At 50.2% G+C, this 20,672-nt stretch overlaps 1 protein-coding gene across 1 annotated transcript in view; it reads right to left on the bottom strand.

Moving 5' to 3' along the window:
• mettl26 (methyltransferase like 26) overlaps positions 1–14,371 on the bottom strand; it is a 68,789-nt gene extending 54,418 nt beyond the window's left edge. Inside the window, exon 1 of the mRNA XM_043711127.2 lies at positions 14,083–14,371. Within this exon, the coding sequence (XP_043567062.2) occupies positions 14,083–14,282 (200 nt within the window). The 5' untranslated portion in view covers positions 14,283–14,371. The remainder of the gene's footprint in view (positions 1–14,082) is intronic.
• Positions 14,372–20,672: the final 6,301 nt, after the last annotated feature.

Genomic DNA, 20,672 nt, shown 5'->3' with positions numbered 1-20,672 from the left:
GATGTATACAGAGGGATTGTTGGTGAACAGGGTGATGCAGACAGAGGGATTGTTGGTGAACAGGGTGATGCAGACAGAGGGATTGTTGGAGAAAAGGGTGATGCAGACAGAGGGATTGTTGGTGAACAGGGTGATGCAGACAGAGGGATTGTTGGTGAACAGCGTGATGCAGACAGAGGGATTGTTGGTAAAGAGGGTGATGCAGACAGAGGGATTATTGGTGAAGAGGGTGATGCAGACAGAGGGATTATTGGTGAAGAGGGTGATGTATACAGAGGGATTGTTGGTGAACAGAGTGATGCAGACAGAGGGATTGTTGGTGAAGAGGGTGATGTATACAGAGGGATTGTTGGTGAAGAGGGTGATGCAGACAGAGGGATTATTGGTGAAGAGGGTGATGTATACAGAGGGATTGTTGGTGAACAGGGTGATGCAGACAGAGGGATTGTTGGTGAACAGCGTGATGCAGACAGAGGGATTGTTGGTGAAGAGGGTGATGTATACAGAGGGATTGTTGGTGAAGAGGGTGATGCAGACAGAGGGGTTATTGGTGAAGAGGGTGATGTATACAGAGGGATTGTTGGTGAACAGGGTGATGCAGACAGAGGGATTGTTGGTGAACAGGGTGATGCAGACAGAGGGATTGTTGGAGAAAAGGGTGATGCAGACAGAGGGATTGTTGGTGAACAGGGTGATGCAGACAGAGGGATTGTTGGTGAACAGCGTGATGCAGACAGAGGGATTGTTGGTGAACAGCGTGATGCAGACAGAGGGATTGTTGGTGAACAGGTTGATGCAGACAGAGGGATTGTTGGTGAGGAGGGTGATGTATACAGAGGGATTGTTGGTGAAGAGGGTGATGTACACAGAGGGATTGTTGGTGAAGAGAGTGATGCAGACAGAGGGATTGTTGGTGAACAGGGTGAGTGCAGACAGAGGGATTGTTGGTGAACAGGCTGATGCAGACAGAGGGATTGTTGGTGAACAGGCTGATGCAGACAGAGGGATCGTTGGTGAACAGGGTGAGTGCAGACAGAGGGTTTGTTGGTGAACAGGGTGATGCAGACAGAGGGATTGTTGGTGAACAGGGTGAGTGCAGACAGAGGGATTGTTGGTGAACAGGGTGAGTGCAGACAGAGGGATTGTTGGTGAACAGGGTGATGCAGACAGAGGGATTGTTGGTGAACAGGGTGATGCAGACAGAGGGATTGTTGGTGAAGAGGGTGATGTAGACAGAGGGATTGTTGGTGAAGAGGGAGATGCAGACAGAGGGATTATTGGTGAAGAAGGTGATGTATACAGAGGGATTGTTGGTGAACAGGGTGATGCAGACAGAGGGATTGTTGGTGAACCGGGTGATGCAGACAGAGGGATTGTTGGTGAAGAGGGTGATGTATACAGAGGGATTGTTGGTGAACAGGGTGATGCAGACAGAGGGATTGTTGGTGAAGAGGGTGATGCAGACAGAGGGATTATTGGTGAAGAAGGTGATGTATACAGAGGGATTGTTGGTGAACAGGGTGATGCAGACAGAGGGATTGTTGGTGAACAGGGTGATGCAGACAGAGGGATTGTTGGTGAACAGGGTGATGCAGACAGAGGGATTATTGGTGAAGAGGGTGATGTATACAGAGGGATTGTTGGGGAACAGGGTGATGCAGACAGAGGGGTTGTTGGTGAACAGGGTGATGCAGACAGAGGGATTGTTGGTGAACAGGGTGATGAAGACAGAGGGATTGTTGGTGAACAGGGTGAGTGCAGACAGAAGGATTGTTGGTGAACAGGGTGAGTGCAGACAGAGGGATTGTTGGTGAACAGGGTGATGCAGACAGAGGGATTGTTGGTGAACAGGGTGATGCAGACAGAGGGATTGTTGGTGAACAGGGTGAGTGCAGACAGAGGGATTGTTGGTGAACAGGGTGAGTGCAGACAGAGGGATTGTTGGTGAACAGGGTGATGCAGACAGAGGGATCGTTGGTGAACAGGGTGAGTGCAGACAGAGGGTTTGTTGGTGAACAGGGTGATGCAGACAGAGGGATTGTTGGTGAACAGGGTGAGTGCAGACAGAGGGATTGTTGGTGAACAGGGTGAGTGCAGACAGAGGGATTGTTGGTGAACAGGGTGATGCAGACAGAGGGATTGTTGGTGAACAGGGTGGTGCAGACAGAGGGATTGTTGGTGAACAGGGTGAGTGCAGACAGAGGGATCGTTGGTGAACAGGGTGATGCAGACAGAGGGATTGTTGGTGAACAGGGTGATGCAGACAGAGGGATTGTTGGTGAACAGGGTGATGCAGACAGAGGGATTGTTGGTGAAGAGGGTGATGTAGACAGAGGGATTGTTGGTGAAGAGGGAGATGCAGACAGAGGGATTATTGGTGAAGAAGGTGATGTATACAGAGGGATTGTTGGTGAACAGGGTGATGCAGACAGAGGGATTGTTGGTGAACCGGGTGATGCAGACAGAGGGATTGTTGGTGAAGAGGGTGATGTATACAGAGGGATTGTTGGTGAACAGGGTGATGCAGACAGAGGGATTGTTAGTGAACAGGGTGATGCAGACAGAGGGATTGTTGGTGAACAGGGTGATGCAGACAGAGGGATTGTTGGTGAACAGGGTGATGCAGACAGAGGGATTGTTGGTGAACAGGGTGATGCAGACAGTGGGATTGTTGGTGAACAGGGTGATGCAGACAGAGGGATTGTTGGTGAAGAGGGTGATGTAGACAGAGGGATTGTTGGTGAAGAGGGTGATGCAGACAGAGGGATTATTGGTGAAGAAGGTGATGTATACAGAGGGATTGTTGGTGAACAGGGTGATGCAGACAGAGGGATTGTTGGTGAACCGGGTGATGCAGACAGAGGGATTGTTGGTGAACAGCGTGATGCAGACAGAGGGATTGTTGGTGAACAGCGTGATGCAGACAGAGGGATTGTTGGTGAACAGGGTGATGCAGACAGAGGGATTGTTGGTGAACAGGGTGATGCAGACAGAGGGATTGTTGGTGAACAGGGTGGTGCAGACAGAGGGATTGTTGGTGAACAGGGTGATGCAGACAGAGGGATTGTTGGTGAACAGGTTGATGCAGACAGAGGGATTGTTGGTGAGGAGGGTGATGTATACAGAGGGATTGTTGGTGAAGAGGGTGATGTATACAGAGGGATTGTTGGTGAAGAGAGTGATGCAGACAGAGGGATTGTTGGTGAACAGGGTGAGTGCAGACAGAGGGATTGTTGGTGAACAGGCTGATGCAGACAGAGGGATTGTTGGTGAACAGGCTGATGCAGACAGAGGGATTGTTGGTGAACAGGGTGATGCAGACAGAGGGATTGTTGGTGAACAGGGTGAGTGCATACAGAGAGATTGTTGGTGAACTGGGTGATGCAGACAGAGGGATTGTTGGTGAACAGGGTGAGTGCATACAGAGAGATTGTTGGTGAACTGGGTGATGCAGACAGTGATTGTTGGTGAACAGGGTGATGCAGACAGAGGGATTGTTGGTGAACAGGGTGAGTGCAGACAGAGGGATTGTTGGTGAACAGGGTGATGCAGACAGAGGGATTGTTGGTGAACAGGGTGAGTGCATACAGAGAGATTGTTGGTGAACTGGGTGATGCAGACAGTGATTGTTGGTGAACAGGGTGATGCAGACAGAGGGAGTGTTGGTGAACAGGGTGATGCAGACAGTGATTGTTGGTGAACAGTGTGAGTGCAGACAGAGGGATTGTTGGTGAACAGCGTGAGTGCAGACAGAGGGATTGTTGGTGAAGAGGATGATGCAGACAGAGGGATTGTTGGTGAACAGGGTGAGTGCAGACAGAGGGATTGTTGGTGAACAGGGTGATGCAGACAGAGGGATTGTTGGTGAACAGGGTGAGTGCATACAGAGAGATTGTTGGTGAACAGGGTGATGCAGACAGTGATTGTTGGTGAACAGGGTGATGCAGACAGAGGGATTGTTGGTGAACAGGGTGATGCAGACAGAGGGATTGTTGGTGAACAGGGTGATGCAGACAGAGGGATTGTTGGTGAACAGGGTGATGCAGACAGAGGGATTGTTGGTGAACAGGGTGATGCAGGCAGTGATTGTTGGTGAACAGGGTGAGTGCTGACAGAGAGATTGTTGGTGAACAGGGTGATGCAGACAGAGGGATTGTTGGTGAACAGGGTGAGTGCAGACAGAGGGATTGTTGGTGAACAGGGTGAGTGCAGACAGAGGGATTGTTGGTGAACAGGGTGATGCAGACAGAGGGATCGTTGGTGAACAGGGTGAGTGCAGACAGAGGGTTTGTTGGTGAACAGGGTGATGCAGACAGAGGGATTGTTGGTGAACAGGGTGAGTGCAGACAGAGGGATTGTTGGTGAACTGGGTGATGCAGACAGTGATTGTTGGTGAACAGGGTGATGCAGACAGAGGGATTGTTGGTGAACAGGGTGATGCAGACAGAGGGATTGTTGGTGAAGAGGATGATGCAGACAGAGGGATTGTTGGTGAACAGGGTGAGTGCAGACAGAGGGATTGTTGGTGAACAGGGTGATGCAGACAGAGGGATTGTTGGTGAACAGGGTGAGTGCATACAGAGAGATTGTTGGTGAACAGGGTGATGCAGACAGTGATTGTTGGTGAACAGGGTGATGCAGACAGAGGGATTGTTGGTGAACAGGGTGATGCAGACAGAGGGATTGTTGGTGAACAGGGTGATGCAGACAGAGGGATTGTTGGTGAACAGGGTGATGCAGACAGAGGGATTGTTGGTGAACAGGGTGATGCAGGCAGTGATTGTTGGTGAACAGGGTGAGTGCTGACAGAGAGATTGTTGGTGAACAGGGTGAGTGCAGACAAAGGGATAGTTGGTGAACAGGGTGAGTGCAGACAGAGGGATTGTTGGTGAACAGGGTGATGCAGACAGAGGGATTGTTGGTGAACAGGGTGAGTGCAGACAGAGGGATAGTTGGTGAACAGGGTGATGCAGACAGAGGGATTGTTGGTGAACAGGGTGAGTGCAGACAGAGGGATTGTTGGTGAACAGGGTGAGTGCAGACAGAGGGATTGTTGGTGAACAGGGTGATGCAGACAGAGGGATCGTTGGTGAACAGGGTGAGTGCAGACAGAGGGTTTGTTGGTGAACAGGGTGATGCAGACAGAGGGATTGTTGGTGAACAGGGTGAGTGCAGACAGAGGGATTGTTGGTGAACAGGGTGAGTGCAGACAGAGGGATTGTTGGTGAACAGGGTGATGCAGACAGAGGGATTGTTGGTGAACAGGGTGGTGCAGACAGAGGGATTGTTGGTGAACAGGGTGAGTGCAGACAGAGGGATCGTTGGTGAACAGGGTGATGCAGACAGAGGGATTGTTGGTGAACAGGGTGATGCAGACAGAGGGATTGTTGGTGAACAGGGTGATGCAGACAGAGGGATTGTTGGTGAAGAGGGTGATGTAGACAGAGGGATTGTTGGTGAAGAGGGAGATGCAGACAGAGGGATTATTGGTGAAGAAGGTGATGTATACAGAGGGATTGTTGGTGAACAGGGTGATGCAGACAGAGGGATTGTTGGTGAACCGGGTGATGCAGACAGAGGGATTGTTGGTGAAGAGGGTGATGTATACAGAGGGATTGTTGGTGAACAGGGTGATGCAGACAGAGGGATTGTTAGTGAACAGGGTGATGCAGACAGAGGGATTGTTGGTGAACAGGGTGATGCAGACAGAGGGATTGTTGGTGAACAGGGTGATGCAGACAGAGGGATTGTTGGTGAACAGGGTGATGCAGACAGTGGGATTGTTGGTGAACAGGGTGATGCAGACAGAGGGATTGTTGGTGAAGAGGGTGATGTAGACAGAGGGATTGTTGGTGAACAGGGTGATGCAGACAGAGGGATTATTGGTGAAGAAGGTGATGTATACAGAGGGATTGTTGGTGAACAGGGTGATGCAGACAGAGGGATTGTTGGTGAACCGGGTGATGCAGACAGAGGGATTGTTGGTGAACAGCGTGATGCAGACAGAGGGATTGTTGGTGAACAGCGTGATGCAGACAGAGGGATTGTTGGTGAACAGGTTGATGCAGACAGAGGGATTGTTGGTGAGGAGGGTGATGTATACAGAGGGATTGTTGGTGAAGAGGGTGATGTATACAGAGGGATTGTTGGTGAAGAGAGTGATGCAGACAGAGGGATTGTTGGTGAACAGGGTGAGTGCAGACAGAGGGATTGTTGGTGAACAGGCTGATGCAGACAGAGGGATTGTTGGTGAACAGGCTGATGCAGACAGAGGGATTGTTGGTGAACAGGGTGATGCAGACAGAGGGATTGTTGGTGAACAGGGTGAGTGCATACAGAGAGATTGTTGGTGAACTGGGTGATGCAGACAGAGGGATTGTTGGTGAACAGGGTGAGTGCATACAGAGAGATTGTTGGTGAACTGGGTGATGCAGACAGTGATTGTTGGTGAACAGGGTGATGCAGACAGAGGGATTGTTGGTGAACAGGGTGAGTGCAGACAGAGGGATTGTTGGTGAACAGGGTGATGCAGACAGAGGGATTGTTGGTGAACAGGGTGAGTGCATACAGAGAGATTGTTGGTGAACTGGGTGATGCAGACAGTGATTGTTGGTGAACAGGGTGATGCAGACAGAGGGATTGTTGGTGAACAGGGTGATGCAGACAGTGATTGTTGGTGAACAGTGTGAGTGCAGACAGAGGGATTGTTGGTGAACAGCGTGAGTGCAGACAGAGGGATTGTTGGTGAAGAGGATGATGCAGACAGAGGGATTGTTGGTGAACAGGGTGAGTGCAGACTGAGGGATTGTTGGTGAACAGGGTGATGCAGACAGAGGGATTGTTGGTGAACAGGGTGAGTGCATACAGAGAGATTGTTGGTGAACAGGGTGATGCAGACAGTGATTGTTGGTGAACAGGGTGATGCAGACAGAGGGATTGTTGGTGAACAGGGTGATGCAGACAGAGGGATTATTGGTGAACAGGGTGATGCAGACAGAGGGATTGTTGGTGAACAGGGTGATGCAGACAGAGGGATTGTTGGTGAACAGGGTGATGCAGACAGAGGGATTGTTGGTGAACAGGGTGATGCAGGCAGTGATTGTTGGTGAACAGGGTGAGTGCTGACAGAGAGATTGTTGGTGAACAGGGTGAGTGCAGACAAAGGGATAGTTGGTGAACAGGGTGAGTGCAGACAGAGGGATTGTTGGTGAACAGGGTGATGCAGACAGAGGGATTGTTGGTGAACAGGGTGAGTGCAGACAGAGAGATTGTTGGTGAACAGGGTGAGTGCAGACAGAGGGATAGTTGGTGAACAGGGTGATGCAGACAGAGGGATTGATGGTGAACAGGGTGATGTATACAGAGGGATTGTTGGTGAACAGGGTGAGTGCAGACAGAGAGATTGTTGGTGAACAGGGTGAGTGCAGACAGAGGGATTGTTGGTGAACAGGGTGATGCAGACAGAGGGATTGTTGGTGAACCGGGTGATGCAGACAGAGGGATTGTTGGTGAACAGGGTGATGCAGACAGAGGGATTGTTGGTGAAGAGGGTGATGTATACAGAGGGATTGTTGGTGAACAGGGTGATGCAGACAGAGGGATTGTTGGTGAACAGGGTGATGCAGACAGAGGGATTGTTGGTGAACCGGGTGATGCAGACAGAGGGATTGTTAGTGAACAGGGTGATGCAGACAGAGGGATTGTTGGTGAACAGGGTGATGCAGACAGAGGGATTGTTGGTGAACAGGGTGATGCAGACAGAGGGATTGTTGGTGAAGAGGGTGATGTATACAGAGGGATTGTTGGTGAACAGGGTGATGCAGACAGAGGGATTGTTGGTGAACAGGGTGATGCAGACAGAGGGATTGTTGGTGAACCGGGTGATGCAGACAGAGGGATTGTTGGTGAAGAGGGTGATGCAGACAGAGGGATTGTTAGTGAACAGGGTGATGCAGACAGAGGGATTGTTGGTGAACAGGGTGATGCAGACAGAGGGATTGTTGGTGAACAGGGTGATGCAGACAGAGGGATTGTTGGTGAAGAGGGTGATGTATACAGAGGGATTGTTGGTGAACAGGGTGATGCAGACAGAGGGATTGTTGGTGAACAGGGTGATGCAGACAGAGGGATTGTTGGTGAACCGGGTGATGCAGACAGAGGGATTGTTGGTGAAGAGGGTGATGTATACAGAGGGATTGTTGGTGAACAGGGTGATGCAGACAGAGGGATTGTTAGTGAACAGGGTGATGCAGACAGAGGGATTGTTGGTGAACAGGGTGATGCAGACAGAGGGATTGTTGGTGAACAGGGTGATGCAGACAGAGGGATTGTTGGTGAACAGGGTGATGCAGACAGAGGGATTGTTGGTGAACCGGGTGATGCAGACAGAGGGATTGTTGGTGAAGAGGGTGATGTATACAGAGGGATTGTTGGTGAACAGGGTGATGCAGACAGAGGGATTGTTAGTGAACAGGGTGATGCAGACAGAGGGATTGTTGGTGAACAGGATGATGCAGACAGAGGGATTGTTGGTGAACAGGGTGATGCAGACAGAGGGATTGTTGGTGAACAGGGTGAGTGCAGACAGAGGGATTGTTGGTGAACAGGGTGATGCAGACAGAGGGATTGTTGGTGAACCGGGTGATGCAGACAGAGGGATTGTTGGTGAACAGGGTGATGCAGACAGAGGGATTGTTGGTGAAGAGGGTGATGTATACAGAGGGATTGTTGGTGAACAGGGTGATGCAGACAGAGGGATTGTTGGTGAACAGGGTGATGCAGACAGAGGGATTGTTGGTGAACCGGGTGATGCAGACAGAGGGATTGTTAGTGAACAGGGTGATGCAGACAGAGGGATTGTTGGTGAACAGGGTGATGCAGACAGAGGGATTGTTGGTGAACAGGGTGATGCAGACAGAGGGATTGTTGGTGAAGAGGGTGATGTATACAGAGGGATTGTTGGTGAACAGGGTGATGCAGACAGAGGGATTGTTGGTGAACAGGGTGATGCAGACAGAGGGATTGTTGGTGAACCGGGTGATGCAGACAGAGGGATTGTTGGTGAAGAGGGTGATGCAGACAGAGGGATTGTTAGTGAACAGGGTGATGCAGACAGAGGGATTGTTGGTGAACAGGGTGATGCAGACAGAGGGATTGTTGGTGAACAGGGTGATGCAGACAGAGGGATTGTTGGTGAAGAGGGTGATGTATACAGAGGGATTGTTGGTGAACAGGGTGATGCAGACAGAGGGATTGTTGGTGAACAGGGTGATGCAGACAGAGGGATTGTTGGTGAACAGGGTGATGCAGACAGAGGGATTGTTGGTGAACCGGGTGATGCAGACAGAGGGATTGTTAGTGAACAGGGTGATGCAGACAGAGGGATTGTTGGTGAACAGGGTGATGCAGACAGAGGGATTGTTGGTGAACAGGGTGATGCAGACAGAGGGATTGTTGGTGAACAGGGTGAGTGCTGACAGAGAGATTGTTGGTGAACAGGGTGAGTGCAGACAGAGGGATAGTTGGTGAACAGGGTGATGCAGACAGAGGGATTGATGGTGAACAGGGTGATGTATACAGAGGGATTGTTGGTGAACAGGGTGAGTGCAGACAGAGAGATTGTTGGTGAACAGGGTGAGTGCAGACAGAGGGATTGTTGGTGAACAGGGTGATGCAGACAGAGGGATTGTTGGTGAACAGGGTGAGTGCTGACAGAGAGATTGTTGGTGAACAGGGTGAGTGCAGACAGAGGGATAGTTGGTGAACAGGGTGATGCAGACAGAGGGATTGATGGTGAACAGGGTGATGTATACAGAGGGATTGTTGGTGAACAGGGTGAGTGCAGACAGAGAGATTGTTGGTGAACAGGGTGAGTGCAGACAGAGGGATTGTTGGTGAACAGGGTGATGCAGACAGAGGGATTGTTGGTGAAGAGGGTGATGTATACAGAGGGATTGTTGGTGAACAGGGTGATGCAGACAGAGGGATTGTTGGTGAACAGGGTGAGTGCAGACAGAGGGACTGTTGATGAACAGGGTGAGTGCAGACAGAGGGATTGTTGGTGAACAGGGTGATGCAGACAGAGAGATTGTTGGTGAACAGGGTGAGTGCAGACAGAGGGATTGTTGGTGAACAGCGTGATGCAGACAGAGGGATTGTTGGTGAACAGGGTGATGCAGACAGAGGGATTGTTGGTGAACAGGGTGATGCAGACAGAGGGATTGTTGGTGAACAGGGTGATGCAGACAGAGGGATTGTTGGTGAACAGGGTGATGCAGACAGAGGAATTGTTGGTGAACAGGGTGATGCAGACAGAGGGATTGTTGGTGAAAAGGGTGATGCAGACAGAGGGATTGTTGGTGAACTGGGTGATGCAGACAGAGGGATTGTTGGTGAACAGCGTGATGCAGACAGAGGGATTGTTGGTGAAGAGGGTGATGTATACAGAGGGATTGTTGGTGAAGAGGGTGATGCAGACAGAGGGATTGTTGGTGAACAGGGTGAGTGCAGACAGAGGGATTGTTGGTGAACAGGGTGATGCCGACAGAGGGATCGTTGGTGAACAGGGTGATGCAGACAGAGGGATTGTTCGTGAACAGGGTGATGCAGACAGAGGGATTGTTGGTGAACAGGGTGATGCAGACAGAGGGATTGTTCGTGAACAGGGTGATGCAGACAGAGGGATTGTTCGTGAACAGGGTGATGCAGACAGAGGGATTGTTCGTGAACAGGGTGATGCAGACAGAGGGATTGTTGGTGAACAGGGTGATGCAGACAGAGAGATTGTTGGTGAACAGGGTGATGCAGACAGAGGGATTGTTGGTGAACAGGGTGATGTATACAGAGGGATTGTTGGTGAACAGGGTGATGCAGACAGAGGGATTATTGGTGAACAGGGTGATGCAGACAGAGGGATTGTTGGTGAACAGGGTGAGTGCAGACAGAGGGATTGTTGGTGAACAGGCTGATCCAGACAGAGGGATTGTTGGTGAACAGGGTGATGCAGACAGAGGGATTGTTGGTGAACAGGGTGATGCAGACAGAGGGATTGTTGGTGAACAGCGTGATGCAGACAGAGGGATTGTTGGTGAAGAGGGTGATGTATACAGAGGGATTGTTGGTGAAGAGGGTGATGTATACAGAGGGATTGTTGGTGAAGAGGGTGATGCAGACAGGGATTATTGGTGAAGAGGGTGATGTATACAGAGGGATTGTTGGTGAACAGGGTGATGCAGACAGAGGGATTGTTGGTGAACTGGGTGATGCAGACAGAGGGATTGTTGGTGAACAGCGTGATGCAGACAGAGGGATTGTTGGTGAAGAGGGTGATGTATACAGAGGGATTGTTGGTGAAGAGGTTGATGCAGACAGAGGGATTGTTGGTGAACAGGGTGATGCAGACAGAGGGATTGTTCGTGAACAGGGTGATGCAGACAGAGGGATTGTTCGTGAACAGGGTGATGCAGACAGAGGGATTGTTCGTGAACAGGGTGATGCAGACAGAGGGATTGTTGGTGAACAGGGTGATGCAGACAGAGAGATTGTTGGTGAACAGGGTGATGCAGACAGAGGGATTGTTGGTGAACAGGGTGATGTATACAGAGGGATTGTTGGTGAACAGGGTGATGCAGACAGAGGGATTATTGGTGAACAGGGTGATGCAGACAGAGGGATTGTTGGTGAACAGGGTGAGTGCAGACAGAGGGATTGTTGGTGAACAGGCTGATCCAGACAGAGGGATTGTTGGTGAACAGGGTGATGCAGACAGAGGGATTGTTGGTGAACAGGGTGATGCAGACAGAGGGATTGTTGGTGAACAGCGTGATGCAGACAGAGGGATTGTTGGTGAAGAGGGTGATGTATACAGAGGGATTGTTGGTGAAGAGGGTGATGTATACAGAGGGATTGTTGGTGAAGAGGGTGATGCAGACAGGGATTATTGGTGAAGAGGGTGATGTATACAGAGGGATTGTTGGTGAACAGGGTGATGCAGACAGAGGGATTGTTGGTGAACTGGGTGATGCAGACAGAGGGATTGTTGGTGAACAGCGTGATGCAGACAGAGGGATTGTTGGTGAAGAGGGTGATGTATACAGAGGGATTGTTGGTGAAGAGGTTGATGCAGACAGAGGGATTGTTGGTGAACAGGGTGAGTGCAGACAGAGGGATTGTTGGTGAACAGGGTGATGCAGACAGAGGGATTGTTGGTGAACAGGGTGATGCAGACAGAGGGATTGTTGGTGAACAGGGTGGTGCAGACAGAGGGATTGTTGGTGAACAGGGTGATGTATACAGAGGGATTGTTGGTGAAGAGGGTGATGCAGACAGAGGGATTGTTGGTGAACAGGGTGAGTGCAGACAGAGGGATTGTTGGTGAACAGGGTGATGCAGACAGAGGGATTGTTGGTGAACAGGGTGATGCAGACAGAGGGATTGTTGGTGAACAGGGTGGTGCAGACAGAGGGATTGTTGGTGAACAGGGTGATGTATACAGAGGGATTGTTGGTGAAGAGGGTGATGCAGACAGAGGGATTGTTGGTGAACAGGGTGATGCAGACAGAGGGATTGTTGGTGAACAGGGTGGTGCAGACAGAGGGATTGTTGGTGAAGAGGGTGATGTATACAGAGGGATCGTTGGTGAAGAGGGTGATGCAGACAGAGGGATTATTGGTGAAGAGGGTGATGTATACAGAGGGATTGTTGGTGAACAGGGTGATGCAGACAGAGGGATTGTTGGTGAACTGGGTGATGCAGACAGAGGGATTGTTGGTGAACAGCGTGATGCAGACAGAGGGATTGTTGGTGAAGAGGGTGATGTATACAGAGGGATTGTTGGTGAAGAGGGTGATGCAGACAGAGGGATTGTTGGTGAACAGGGTGAGTGCAGACAGAGGGATTGTTGGTGAACAGGGTGATGCAGACAGAGGGATTGGTGGTGAACAGGGTGATGCAGACAGAGGGATTGTTGGTGAACAGGATGGTGCAGACAGAGGGTTTGTTGGTGAACAGGGTGATGCAGACAGAGGGATTGTTGGTGAACAGGGTGATGCAGACAGAGGGATTGTTGGTGAACAGGGTGATGCAGACAGAGGGATTGTTGGTGAAGAGGGTGATGTATACAGAGGGATTATTGGTGAAGAGGGTGATGCAGACAGAGGGATTATTGGTGAAGAGGGTGATGTATACAGAGGGATTGTTGGTGAACAGGGTGATGCAGACAGGTGGATTGTTGGTGAACAGGGTGATGCAGACAGAGGGATTGTTGGTGAACAGGGTGATGCAGACAGAGGGATTGTTGGTGAACAGGGTGATGCAGACAGAGGGATTGTTGGTGAACAGGGTGATGCAGACAGAGGGATTGTTGGTGAACAGGGTGATGCAGACAGAGGGATTGTTGGTGAAGAGGGTGATGTATACAGAGGGATTGTTGGTGAAGAGGGTGATGCAGACAGAGGGATTGTTGGTGAACAGGGTGATGTATACAGAGGGATTGTTGGTGAACAGGGTGATGCAGACAGAGGGATTGTTGGTGAACAGCGTGATGCAGACAGAGGGATTGTTGGTGAAGAGGGTGATGCAGACAGAGGGATTGTTGGTGAACAGGATGATGCAGACAGAGGGATTGTTGGTGAACAGGGTGATGCAGACAGAGGGATTGTTGGTGAACAGGGTGATGCAGACAGAGGGATTGTTGGTGAACAGGGTGATGCAGACAGAGGGATTGTTGGTGAACAGGGTGATGCAGACAGAGGGATTGTTGGTGAACAGGGTGATGCAGACAGAGGGATTGTTGGTGAACAGGGTGATGCAGACAGAGGGATTGTTGGTGAATAGGGTGAGTGCAGACAGAGGGATTGTTGGTGAACAGGGTGAGTGCAGACAGAGGGATTGTTGGTGAACAGGGTGAGTGCAGACAGAGGGATTGTTGGTGAACAGGGTGAGTGCAGACAGAGGATTGTTGGTGAACAGGGTGATGCAGACAGAGGGATTGCTCATGATCATAGCGGGACACTGCAGTTTGGAAACTCTGGCAGGTTCTGAGTGTGGGCCTGTACTCTCTCCCCCTCCCCCTCCAGGACTCACCTCTCCAGGGCCCGGGGCTCCACTTCAGACGGCTGCCACAACACACTGGGCAGAGCCTGGGCGAAGTGCACCAGGTGCTGCCCGGATCCCGAGGCTAACTCCAGCGCCAGAGCAGGGGCCCGGCCTCGGGAGCACAGCTGCTGCCGGATAACAGCCAGGATCGGCTCCTTGTTCCTCTCGGCCGCCGGGGCCACGATCATCCTGAGGCCGGAGCGGGAGCAGCTCCGGAGAAACAGGGAGAGAGCAGGAGCCAGTCTCCGCCACAAACTTCGCGCTGCCCCTCAACCCCCTCGGCCGCCCGGAACTCTGGGAACCGTAGTCCACCTAGGCCCGCCTTCCCATTCCTGCGGGTAGACCTCTGGACAAAGGCGGACTACAACTCCCAGCGGCCAGCGCGCCATAGCATTGCGCCTGCGCAGTGACAAAGGGTCAGTTCTTTTCTCTCCTTCCAGATGCTGCCAGACCTGCTGAGATTTTCCAGCATTTTCTCTTTTGGTTTGTCATTCTATCCCTTTTTTTTGAATAGAATAGAATATCCTTTGTTTTCAGGTGTACAGTGAAAAGTTTTTACAATGGCTGCTTCTAATGTCATCTTGGATACAGAAAGGAAAAGTAATAGCATTACGTACAGTGTCTAAAAAATAAGTTAAAAATAAAATAGTTTTAACATTGTTAAAGGATTGACATTACAGTCCAGTAAAGGGTTTCCTTTAGTAGCAGCTCAGCACATGGTCTGACTGCCTGCACCAGGTACCTTTATTCCTGATGAAGGGCTTTTGCCCGAAACGTCGATTTTGCCTGTCCTCGGATGCTGCCTGAATTGCTGTGCTCTTCCAGCACCACTGATCCAGAATCTGGTTTCCAGCATCTGCAGTCATTGTTTTTACCTTGCACCAGGTACCAGTCCAACTACAGTCCCACTTCACTCCAACCCTCCAGTCCCCAGTCCGCTCCACACTAGCATTCAGCTGCAACAAGGTAAACGCCCTTCACTGATATTCAAATTCTTTCCATCTTTCCAATGTTAGCTGTTGGTTGTCCTAGGTCAGCACTTTTTATAAAATTAAGCTTATGCAATGTAATAATCTTCCACGTTCTCTTGACATGCATCGGTCCTAAATGCATCTTCATTGATTTAGAGTGTCTGGTGTCTCTGTCACTCCCAACTTCCCGTTTCTTCCTAACACTACAACAGGCCGTGATCACCTTTGATATTCCTTTCTGAAGAGCACATCCAAAGCAGACTTGTTCAACAGATTGTGATAGAGCTGCTGCTGTATTTCCAGCATTTTTTGAATGTAAAAGCTTGTATCACAAGGTCATTGATCTGAAATTGGGCAGAACTTATGTTCCCCCTCCTCTCCCATTCCCAGGTTTTGGGGGTGAGGCCGAACATCTAATCTAAGTGAAACCCCAGTCAACACATTGCCACCCTCACCTGATTAACTCCAGAGTGGAAAGACTCATGGGCAGCCTTCAAGCCGAGATACTGATTGAGGACCTTAAGGATGAAATCATTGTCCATGTAAGTACCTCATCTCACCACCATTGCAATTCAAATAGTGATGGTCAGGTAGAGTCAGTGCTTGGGGAAACACAAAAAGCAGACCCAGTGACACTATCAATGGACCTTAGCTAACTCCCTTTCTTCCACCTCTCTCTCAAACCAACAAGCAACCTTCCCCTATCCTAGGGGCCCCTTCCCTCCCTCGTTTACTTGACACATGTGTCCCTCAACAATCCTGGGCCAGTGCAGAATACAAGAGTGGCAAAGTCCATCCAGATTGATCCCAGAGGTAAGGGGTTTGTCTCATGCAGAGAAGTCGAGCACTTTAGGCCAATACTCTCCAGAGTTTAAAAGAGCAAGAAAAGATCTTATTGAGGTAAATAAGATACTGAAGGAAATTGACAAAGTAGACAGTGAGCAGATGTTTCATCTTGTGGGTCAACCTAGACCATTTAAAACACATATTAAACTACACGGACTGAGCTGGTAATAGACTTGATTCATGCTGGGAAAACTGATGTCAACTCATATAACCGAGGGATTGATGAAAATATTAAAACTGGGCTGTCTCTCTGAAGTTAGTTCCATCATTATTTCGCTGGATATAGGTGTTGCTGACAATTATTCCTTATCCCTAATTGCCCTGGAAAAAGTAGTGTTGAGCTGCCTTTTTGAACCACCGCAGTCCATGTGATGTATGTAGACTCTGTCGTGTTAGGAAGAACATAAGAAATAAAAGTAGGAATAGGCCATTTGGCCCATTGAGCCATTCAGTTGAGATTATGGATGATCTTCTACTTCAAGTAATCAATGACATTCTGTTTCCTGCACTATCTGTTGCTGTTTTTAAAACATAGAAATCTATGTTTTGGGCGCCACGGTGGCACAGTGGTTAGCACTGCTGCCTCACAGCGCCAGAGAGCAGGGTTCAATTCCCCCCTCAGGCGACTGACTGTGTGGAGTTTGCACATTCTCCCCGTGTCTGCGTGGGTTTCCCCCGGGTACTCCGGTTTCCTCCCACAGTCCAAAGATGTGTGGGTCAGGTGAATTGGCCACGCTAAATTGCCCGTAGTGTTAGGTAAGGGGTAAATGTAGGGGTATGGGTGGGTTGCGCTTCGGCAGGTCGGTGTGGACTTGTTGGGCCGAATGGCCAGTTTCCACGCTGTAAGTAATCTAATCTAATCTAATCTAATGATGTGTATCATGAAAGCATTCAATACCCCACAGCCCTCTGAGGCAGATAATTTTAATGATTCACCACCCTCTGAGTGAGGAGGTCCCTCCACATCTCAGCCTAAGTGACCAGCTTCTTGTTCTGAAACTGTTCCTTGGCCTAGAACCCTGGCCAGGGGGAAACTCCTATTCTGCATCTACCCTTGTAAGTATTTTGTGCGCTTTTCATTGTTTCTCAATCTTCTAAACTCCTGAGGATAAAGACTCAGTTTATTCCATCCTAGGAAATGTATTGATGAACCTTCATCTCATTCCCATCATTCCTTAGGCAAGGAACTCATCATGCGCACAGCACTCCTGGGGTGGCATAGGGGTTCAGTGGTTAGCACTGCTGCCTCTCAGTATCAGAGACCTGAGGTTGATTCCAGGCTTGGGTGACTGTGCAGAGTTTGCACAATCTCCCTGTCTGTGTGGGTTTCCTCCAGTTTCCTCCCACTGTCCAAAGATTTGCAGGTTAGGTGAATTGGTCTTTGGATATACAGAGCCACAGGAATTAGATAAGGGGTCAAGTCTGGGTGGGATGACATGACCTGATCAAAACTTTATATATTTTCAGTAAAACATCTTTGCTCCCAACATCAAATCTTATAATGAAAGCCAACAAACCACTTATCTTCCTTATTACTTGCCATCCTTGCATATTAATCTTCAGTGACTCATCAATGCTGAGGAAGTTGAACATTGCTCAGTCTCTCGCTGTTTAAGAAATAATCTGTCTCTCTTTTTTTTCTATCAAAGTGGGAAACCTCACATTTCTCCACATTTTATTCCATCTTGCCAAGTTTTTTTGCTCACTCACTGAGCTGCTCCAAATTCTCTTGAAGCATTTTTGCATGCACCTTATAGCATACTTGCCACTTCATTTTGTGTATCTGCAAAAATTGAAAATATTATATTTAAAGGGAGTTTAAAGAAGCAGGATTTTGACTCAGTAACACTGAAGGAATGGAGAGGAAATTCCAAGTTGGGACAGTGTTCCTGTCGTCAGGTCACCCTTTATTTTAACGTGGAAAGTCCTTGATACTGGTCCAGCTCCCAGCTGTCAAAGTGAACAGAACCCCTGAAACCCCTGTTCGTTTCTTTCCCCCTGGATTTCTTGTTTTGTTTTTGTTCTATTTCCCACACTACTGCCTAACTGCGGTAGTGAGTCATATAGTCATAGAGATGTACAGCATGGAAACAGATCCTTTGGTCCAACCTGTCCATGCAGACCAGATATCCCAACCCAAATAAGTCCCATCTGCCAGTACCCGGCCCATATCCCTCCAAACCCTTCCTATTCATATACCCATCCTTATTATTTTTTCCCCAGCACCCATGTGTGTGTGCAGGTGTGAGACACAGTGAGAGACACAAGGTGCACGAATCTTCAATTTCCACCACCAGGAAGATAGGAAAACACCCAAGTGGCCAGTGACAAGCAGTGCCCTTCACATCAAAGGGCAATGCTGTGTGATCAACCAGTGAAGGGGAGGGCAGGGATTAAATCAAAATAGAGTTGGAGGGGGGAAATAGCTACTCCTGTTTATTTTTTTTTTAAATTTATTTTTAATTCAGTTTTAACCACCGGGAAGAAAAGAAAACACCCCAGTTGGCCAGTGACAAGCAGTGCCCTTCTTCGAGGGTAAATCCCCTTTTTATTTTTTAAAATTTTTTTCTTTTTTCCCCCCCCCCTGCACCCATGGTGTGTGTGTGCAGGTGTGAGACACAGTGAGAGACACAAGGTGCATGAATCTTTAGTCAGTTTCCACCACCAGGAAGAAAGGAAACACCCGAGTGGCCAGTGACAAGCATTGCCCTTCTTCGAGGGTAAATCCCCTTTTTTTTCCCTTCCTGGTTAATTTTTTTATATATATAAACCCCACACTACTGCCTAACTGTGGTAGTGCTTATTGTTTCCCCAGCACCCATGGTGTGTGTGTGCGCAGGTGTGAGACACAGTGAGAGACACAAGGTGTACGAATCAATTTTCACCACAGGAAGACAGGAAAACACCCGAGTGGCCAGTGACAAGCAGTGCCCTTCACAAAAAGGGGCAATGCTGTGTGATCAAACAGTGAAGGGGAGGGCAGTGATTAAATCAAAATAGAGTTGGAGGGGGGAAATAGATACTCCTGTTTATTTTTTAAATTTTTTTTTATTTAACCCCCACACTACCACCTAAGTACGGTAGTGCTTATTTTTTCCCCAGCACCCATGTTGTGTGTGCAGGTGTGAGACACAGTGAAAGACACAAAGTGCACGAATCTTTATTCAATTTCCACCACCAGGAGATAGGAAAACACCCGGGTGGCCAGTGACAAACACTGCCCTTCACATCAAAGGGCAGTGCTGTGTGATCAAAACAGTGAAGGAGAGGGTAAGGACTAAATCAAACTGGAGTTGGAGGGAGAAATAATGCACTCCACTCCCTGCGGCGCCCACCTCTCCCTGAACAACTCCAGGGTGTTGGTCGACACCGCGTGCTCCTTCTCCAAGGACACCCAGGCCCTAACGTAACCGCGGAAGAAGGGCAGGCAGTCGGCCCTAACAACCCCCTCCACGGCCCGCTGCCTGGACCTGTTTATGGCCAGTTTGGCCAGGCCCAGGAGCAGACCCACGAGGAAGTCTTCAGACCTCCCCTCCCTCCTCCACACCGGGTGCCCGAAGATCAGGAGCGTGGGACTGAAGTGCAACCAAAAGCAGAGGAGGAGGTTTTTCAGAAAATCAAAAAGGGAGTGCAAACGCCCACACCCAATATACACATGGTCCACGGACTCCACAGCGCTACAGAACAAGCAGTTGGGCTGGGAGTCCGTGAACCACTGCAATCTGCGGTTGCAGGGGACTGCTGCGTGCAGCACCCTCCACCCCAGATCCCCGAGAGAAAGGGGGAGGACTCCCCCGTAGAGAGCCCTCCACTGGAGATCCCCACCGCCCGGTGGCAAATGGGCACGCCAAGGCGTGTCCGGACGGTGGATGAGGGAGAAGAGGTGGACGGTGTGCAGCAGCAGTCTATACAAGGCCCTCCTTTTTATACCTATGAAAGAAACAAAATTAAAATTGCGGAGGCGGCTCAGGTTGTGGGGCACAGGCTCCCGCGGGAAGTACACGACCTTGGGGCCAATGTGAAATTCCGTCCGGGCTGGGGTGAGCGCGGACGGGATCCCACCGCACACCTGAGCGTCCTCCAACTGGTGCACTACGTCGGGTCAGAGCACCGCCGTTTTAAGGCGTCGGATGGCGGTGGCCACGTACTGGACGTCCACCGCTGCCCTGCCTGCTATGTCCTGCGGCAGCGTCCAGCCCAGGCCCCCGGCACCCAGCACGTCCCCGACCCTGGTCACCCTCGCCGCCACGGTCCTCCCCTCCGACAGCCACTCGAACCCGCGAGTACGGAGGTGCGGATTCCTGAGCAACGGCTCCCTGACGACAGCCGCTACTCCAGCCGGAGGGTAGGCGCGACGCGATTCGACCATGTTCCAGACAGTGATCAGGTCCTGGTAAAAGACAGGCAGCGTCTTGAGGGCGACCTCCAAACCGTCACGGTCGACGAACAGGAGCTGCGTGTCGTAGTTGAGGTTACGCACCTGGCGGAAAAAATACGTCGCCAGGGCGCACCACCTAGGAGGAGGCTCGACGTAAAGGTATCGCCGCAAGGTCTGAAGGCGGAACGTCGCGACCTGGGTGCGGACGCACACCAGCGACTGACCGCCCTCCTCAATAGGGAGACTCAGAACCTGCGCAGCGACCCAGTGCATCTTTTTGTCCCAGAAGAAATCGATCAATGTTCTCTGGATGTCAGCGACAAAGTCAGGAGGCGGGACCAAAGTGACCAGCTGGTACCACAGCATGGCGGCCACCAGCTGGT

This window comes from Chiloscyllium plagiosum, unplaced genomic scaffold, assembly GCF_037043375.1.
Source record: "Chiloscyllium plagiosum isolate Xiang-an unplaced genomic scaffold, Cpla_swu_hap1 HiC_scaffold_20, whole genome shotgun sequence".
Classification (NCBI taxonomy): Eukaryota; Metazoa; Chordata; class Chondrichthyes; order Orectolobiformes; family Hemiscylliidae; genus Chiloscyllium; species Chiloscyllium plagiosum.
Note: the sequence above shows the minus strand (reverse complement) of the source record. Positions and strands in the feature narration are given on the sequence as shown.